Raw genomic sequence first — 7,459 nt, forward strand, 5'->3', positions numbered from 1 at the left:
AATATTAAATAATTATATATTATGTATTTAGTATTATAATAAATATATATTATATATATATAATATTTAGTATATTATATTATATAGTATTTAATAATTTTATATATATATATTTTATATATTATAAAAATAAAAAAAAATTTTTTAATGTTTTAATTAAATTTTTTTTTGCGTTTATATGCATATCTGTAATTTGTATATTATATGGATACATGTCATGTTATTTTATGGCGGGAATAACATGTGGCGCACCACGGTAATGTACGTCAAATGTACGAAACAAACGACTCCAATATGGCGAATGTAAGGGACAGTGATACTTCGTTGTGGCTTCATAACAAGCTTGGAACGTCAAATGATAGCTGGACTGGAAGTTCAATTTGTTCACAACTTAACGCAGAAGTATTGCGGAATATTAAAGATTGTTTTCCAGATCTTCAAACGCAAGTTAAACTTAAATTACTTCTTTCATTTTTCCACATACCAAGACGGAATGTCGAGGAGGTAGGACAAATTTTGTTTATTGCATATATTTAAAGTATAAAAAAACGAAGATTTTTTTTGTAAAATACATATAAAAAGTTTTATAATTATTACTTGAATGCATATTTAATAATTATTATGTACATAGGTCTTAAGATTTCATTGTTATTTATTTTCATTAGATATTGAATGTTTTTGAAATGTTTAGTAACTAATCACATTTTATGTTTAATATTGTTCATAATGTTAAATATAATTAATTTCTTTTTATTTATATTTATATTTTATTACTTATATTAAAATTTTTTAAATATATTTAAAAAAATATATATTTTTTTCATTTTCAATATAATTTATATTTTAAATGTATCTTTTGTTATGTTATATATATTATATATATATTTATAATTTGTAATTTATTAAATTATGCAGTGGCGTGTTGAATTGGAAGAAATCATTGAAGTGGCCTCATTGGATAGTGAATTATGGGTGTCAATGCTATCCGAAGCGATGAAAACATTTCCATCAACAGGTTCTTTGAATACAGACATTACAGATTTAGATGAACATAGGCCTATTTTTGGAGAACTAGTCAATGATCTTCGAAAACTTTTGAAAAAACAAAATGATCCAGCTATGCTTCCATTAGAATGTCATTATCTTAATAAGACTGCTCTTACTTCTGTGGTTGGCCAACAACCTGCACCAGTTAAGCATTTTACTTTAAAGAGAAAACCAAAAAGTGCTGCATTAAGAGCAGAGTTACTTCAAAAAAGTACAGATGCTGCAAGTAATTTAAAAAAAAGCACTGCTCCTACAGTACCTGTAAGAAGTAGAGGAATGCCTAGGAAAATGACTGACACAAGTAAATTTATATGTATACTTTTAATTAATAGAATTTAAAAAAAAAAGTAATATATAAATATAAAATAATATACTACTTTTAGCACCTTTGAAAGGCATTCCCAGTAGAGTCCCTACAAGTGGTTTTCGTTCTCCCTCGCTTACGAGTTCTTCAATGTCTAACAGGACACCTCTTAGCAATAGAATGCGCAAAGACGGTGGTATTAAGTTACTGGATATTAATGAACAACCACTTGGCTATGCTCAAGCAAAAAAACGAAAGAGAATGATGGAATTAGAAGAGCAACAAAAGAAAGTTGCAGAAGCTCAAGCTGTAGCAGCTGCTACTACATCACCAGTTACGACTACGACAGAAACATCAACAACTCCAGAATATGCTCAGGGATTAACTTCAATTAATCCACCTGCTACCCCCATTACTCCTGTAGCATCTGTACAATCTTATACACCTACTACTCCAAGTGGAGTAGTACCAGTAACAACACCACAAACTCGTATGTTTTTATATTTAGCTAAGAAATAAGAAGTTAGAATAAGAAATTAAATGAATAAAGAAATAATTAATTTTTTCTTATACAGCTACAACACCAAGTACACCTACAAATCCGAGTACAGTCATACCTGTTACGACACCGACAGTTATTACACCTGTGGAAAGTACACCTGTTGGAGTGCAAACGGTTAGACCAGCCCAAACAGTTACACAAATTCGTATACAAACTACTGCACAACCTGCTAATGCGGCAGCAAATACGAGAAAAGGCTTGTCTCTCACGGTATGAAAAATATTTATACTGTATGCTATATATATTATATATATTATATATAAAAATTATAATTATTATATTATTAATTTATCGTATTATTTTTATAGCGAGAACAAATGTTGGAAGCACAAGAAATGTTTAGAACAGCTAATAAAGTAACTCGACCAGAGAAAGCTCTTATTCTAGGTTTCATGGCTGGTTCAAGAGGTATATATATCTTTTTAAAATATTTTTTAATATCAAATATCTTTTAATTAAAAAAAAAATACATTTATTTATTTATATATTCATATATTTAGATAATCCTTGTCCAAAGTTGGGTAATATAGTCACAGTAATGCTCTCAGAAAATATAGAAGAAGTGACTCAACCGGATGGTACAACAGTTCCCATGTTGGTTGAGACACATTTCCAAATGAATTATACAAATGGCGAATGGAAGAGGATAAAGAAAAATCGACGAATTATTACAGAAGAATCAACGTCCACTACGACTCCTACTCCCAGTGTGACGGCAACAGCTTCCAATTGAAAAAAAGATAAAAGAAATTTTTATCGAATTGCAATTATATAGGTCAATAATTCTGTCATTTTTTGGATGACGGTGTTTTAAAAAACTCCTGTTCTATAGATAGCAAAAGAATTTGAGTGCAGAAGGCAAAATATGGCCTCTATGTTCCATATGGTGTAAGCAGACTTGTGTATCATGTTTTAGTAGTAAAACTTTAATGTATGATGTACATATTACATCAAAAAAGTTGTGTTATTCGAAAAAATACAATGTAATAATGAAGATATTCTTGTTTCCATTTTTTTTCAAAAATGGAAGAATGGTTAAACGTACACATTTTTTAATTGGAAATAACACTTAGACGTTATTTCAACAGATTTCAAATATTATCAGAAATCAAAATTTCTATTTCTATGCGCGTATCTGGTTTCATTGACAATGAATAAAAATCATTGGTTAATTAAAAAATTAAATGCTATTTATTAATAGATAGTATGATATTTTTCATTGTAGAGGAAACCGGATATTATTAATTTAAATGCGATAGTTGGTAATTTGAATTTATATATAAATATATACATAAAAACATGTTTCTTCATTCAATAGAAACGAATATAAAACTTATAATATTGTTATTTGAATAAAATATGGTTATATTGATTAAATTTGATTTAATTAAAAAATTATATTTATCATTATAATGCAATTAATGCAATATATACTCGAGAATGATTTGAAATGTTGAGATGTTAAGATATTGATGTATTGGCAATTCCAAAGATCAATTTTACTTCGACAATTGTCGCCCTCTAACATCTTACTAGAAGGTTATTTCGGTTTTTCGAAAGAATATTTTATAAGAATCTAAAGAATTATTTTCTCGATAATAATTAATATTTGAACAAAATTAATCAAAATTAAAATATATCTAATAAGTTCTAAAATATTTTCTATTATTTTTTATTAAAATGTGTTATTCATAAGAAAAGTGAATTATATAACCTCTTTGAAAAGTTCAAGATAAACTTTCGAAAATAAGTTTTAAATTTAATATTTATTGTTTTATGAAGTAATTTTGTATTTCTCTGATTATAAGATTTGTTATCGTTGCTTATTATCCTTGCATCGAGAATAATTTATATATTAATAATGCTTCGATTCTTAGCATCTTTACATTCTCATACTTGCAAAGCGGTAAGTCATTTGATCTAATAGAAGTATTAATTATTTAATTTATTTATCGTTTGAAAATTATTTTAATTTAATAATAATATTTTAATACATATTTAATTATTAATTTTATTATTCAATATCATATTTGTAATATATGAATAGTACATTTACAGGTATATGTAGCAACATCAAATTTGGTGAAAACTAAACAACCGACGTTAGTAAAACATGCTCGAAATTTTTGTGTTAGTTCAAAACTTTTTTCTTGCCAACTTCAAATTCAAAAACCTGCACCTGAATTTTCCGGAACTGCCGTAGTGGATGGCGATTTCAAAGAAATCAAATTAAGTGATTACAAAGGAAAATATGTTGTTCTCTTCTTTTATCCATTAGACTTGTAAGTTATTAAAACTTATATATTCAGGGAAAATCAAATATTTTATTTGAAAATATATATATAATTTTATTTTTAGCACATTTGTCTGCCCTACTGAGTTAATAGCATTTAGTGAAAAAATTTCAGAATTTAAAGCTTTAAATACGCAAGTAATTGGAGTTTCTACAGATTCCCATTTTAGTCATTTAGCATGGACTAATACACCGAGAAAACAGGGTGGATTAGGTGGTAATTTAGGTTATCCTCTTCTTAGTGATTTTAATAAGGAAATATCGATCAAATATAATGTACTTCTCCAAGAATCTGGAATTGCTTTACGAGGCCTCTTCATTATAGACAAAGAAGGAATATTAAGACAGTTAAGCATAAACGATTTACCAGTAGGTAGAAGCGTAGATGAAACATTGAGACTTATCAAAGCATTCCAATTTGTTGAAAAACATGGAGAAGTTTGTCCTGCTAATTGGCAACCAGATTCTAAAACCATTAAACCAAATCCAAAGGATAGTAAACAATATTTTGAATCAGTTAATTAAATATTAAAAATGAATATTTTCTATAAGTATAACTAAACTATAATGAATTGTATAATAAAAAGCATGTAATACAAAAAATATTAACATATATTATAAAAATATGAAAAAACGATAATTTACTTTTTACCTTTTAATATTTAATTTTTTTAAAAATATTTCTCGTGTAATTTTTTCTTTTTTTTTTTTTTTTTAAGTAACACGTATTGAAAAATATAAAATTTATCAAGTGCATATTATATATTATAATCGGATTCTTCGCAACTTATTCAATATAATAAAGTATATTGAGAAGAATACTTTTATAATCAGAAGCAAAAGATATGAATACTTGTAGTGCTGGAATTAAAAAAATAAGAGGGAGAGAAAAAAATATATAAACGATCTCATAATAAAATGTGAAGAATTCAAGAATCGAATATGAAATGCCGATATAAAAGAAAAATCTTGCATCTTGTGTTAATTTAATTTTTTAGGATGATTTTTTACGAAGTAATAGCGATGATAGATCAAATTTTTTTTTGCAATATACAAAATTCGTTTTTAAGCGATATCGATCAATATCAAAAAAAAGAAAGTCGATCGTGAAATCCACGAGACCGCAGTTACGATGAATTTATAAGAGAGAGCTTATTATTTCGCAAAGAAGATACCGACGCCGGTAACGCCCCTAAAGGAAGGGATAAAGTAACTAGAGAAGAGGGTCGGGAAACGGTGGACGTATAAGAGCAGGAGACTGAAAAACTGAAAAGCGACGCCGGAGATAAACGGCTCATCCTTTCTCGCCCTATAAAATCCAATCCTGTCCTTTACAAGCCGAAATTTCAAGATTAAACATATTCTGTCTTCTCGCGAGATTCGAGATAGCGCAAATTAACTTTTCAAGACTTCTTATATCTTATATGGTAAATACTATTTTTTTTCATCGAATAAAATATCATTTGGACGATTTAAAAATTAAAATTAGCTACTTCTCTCTCTTTTTTTCTTTTTTTATTTATCTTAAAGAAGAAAGAAAAAAATTTTCGAAATCCTTCTATTCGAAAATTTATACATTAATCATTGGTAATATTGGAAAATCAAAGAATTTTATCTGTTTTTTTTTTTTATCTGTTTATATTTGCGTATCAGAAAGAAATTTTTGCCAAATCGATGCCATAACAGTGAGGATAAATTTTCCCGTCGATTCTCGCGTTCATTCTTTTGGAAAGTTTGCGAAATTGAATTAAATTTCTTCGTTTTCTACCTTTCTCTTCTCTCCTTCTTTCCATCGCGATTCTCACGACGACGATCTTATCGATCTTTCTTTTAAGGCTTGTCAATTCCATCATAATGTCTGTTCGATTAAGAGTGAGCGTGGATTATGTCGTCGTCAGGTGTACGTGTACGTATTTTCTTCTTTTAATCGACTTTCTAACTATCGTCGCCGGTTTGTTCCGCCCCCGCGGTTGTTGGGGCTGCGATCGTACGGCTTCTCGTTCTAATTGCTTCTCTTGTTGTCCGTAACTAACGCTTAACAGATCTTACCATTTATCTTCGATATCGCTTCTGGAACGATTCGTTCGAGCTTTCATATTGAATTTATGTAATGATTTTTAAATAGAACGATACAATTTATAATAATAAAAAAAAAATATATATATTTATAAAGAGAGAAGACTTGAATCACGATTAAATAAATATTTTTTTCTATAACAAAAAAAAATAATAAACGCGCAAAATTTTATTTTGTCTTAAAGCAACAAGAGCGTACAATTTCTTTTTCATTGTATTACATACTTGAATAATACTCGAAGTAAAAAAAAAAAAAAGGAATATAAATATCTTTCCCAATTCTTCATCTCAATTCTTCATCCTATTGATAGAGATATCAAATGTTCGGATTCCGTAAAATATCTTGAAATGATCCATCGATAATTTCATCGGTGTCAAAAAGATCCTACGTGCGAATCGACAATACAATACTCACTCTTCCCCCCCCCGCGGATAACGATAACGATAACCGGCGAATCGTTTTAACTTCGTTAACCTGGCCACGAGAGAACGAAGCACAATTTCGCCTTCACTGCGAAGTTGTACGGCGGAACGGAAGAAATAGAATAAGACGAAGAATGAGAAAGGAAAGGCGGTCGACTATCCAACCCGGCCCGTTTATTGTCGTCCGAGCGATCGAAGCGAGCGAACGCGCGCGTCAAAGGATCCTCCTCATCCTCTATCGTTTCTCGTGAAATAGAGCTCGCTTCGTCGTTTGAACGCATCCTCCTTTTCTCGCCCTTCCCATTCCCACTCCCTCTCTCCCTTAGCCACTCGTTTTTTACCCCGCCGGGGGTAGGAGCCGTCTAATAACCTCCCAGCTGAAGGACTGCCTCGCGAAAAAGGAACATTTTCTTAAAGGAGCATTCAGAGCGCGGCTTGATAGGTGGATATTATAGTAGCTGGGGGGGAGGAAGGAGGAGAAAGAAGAGGAGGAGAAGAGTTACCCTCTGCCTAGAAGAGAGAGAAGGAAGGAGGAGAGGCCGCGCCAACGAAACGAGGAGAGAAAGAGGCAAAGAGAGAGAGAGAGAGGGGAGGAAGGGAGAGTGGGGTTGTACCCGGTGGAGGCAGAGGGATGCATCCATCCATATCCATCCCGGGGTGGCTACTGGGGCTTTGATTACTTGTTTTAATCTTCCGACTGCCGACTGGGCGAGCATCTGTCACTCAAAATCCGTAATTGCGCCCGGTACCGCGG

General features: G+C 30.6%; 2 protein-coding genes across 3 annotated transcripts; both read left to right on the plus strand.

Annotated features, from left to right (window-relative positions):
• The first annotated feature begins 231 nt into the window (after positions 1–231).
• LOC408541 (negative elongation factor A) lies at positions 232–2,928 on the plus strand. Its single transcript, XM_392087.7, has 6 exons — positions 232–504; positions 916–1,348; positions 1,431–1,841; positions 1,927–2,123; positions 2,222–2,321; positions 2,414–2,928. Exons 1-6 carry the CDS (start codon positions 271–273, stop codon positions 2,644–2,646), a joined length of 1,608 nt encoding a protein of 535 aa, XP_392087.3. The 5' UTR covers positions 232–270; the 3' UTR covers positions 2,647–2,928.
• A 494-nt stretch (positions 2,929–3,422) lies between these two features.
• Tpx-3 (thioredoxin peroxidase 3) lies at positions 3,423–4,844 on the plus strand. Of its 2 annotated transcripts, NM_001178023.1 has the most exons (4): positions 3,423–3,819; positions 3,972–4,195; positions 4,272–4,432; positions 4,532–4,844. In NM_001178023.1, the coding sequence occupies exons 1-4, from the start codon at positions 3,775–3,777 to the stop codon at positions 4,729–4,731; spliced, it is 630 nt and encodes a 209-aa protein (NP_001171494.1). In that variant the 5' UTR covers positions 3,423–3,774; the 3' UTR covers positions 4,732–4,844. The 2 variants fall into 2 exon arrangements, with proteins under 2 accessions (NP_001171494.1, NP_001171495.1); NM_001178024.1 differs by having other exon boundaries at positions 4,272–4,844.
• Positions 4,845–7,459: the final 2,615 nt, after the last annotated feature.

This window comes from Apis mellifera, linkage group LG15 (genome assembly GCF_003254395.2).
Source record: "Apis mellifera strain DH4 linkage group LG15, Amel_HAv3.1, whole genome shotgun sequence".
In the NCBI taxonomy this organism is placed as follows: Eukaryota; Metazoa; Arthropoda; class Insecta; order Hymenoptera; family Apidae; genus Apis; species Apis mellifera.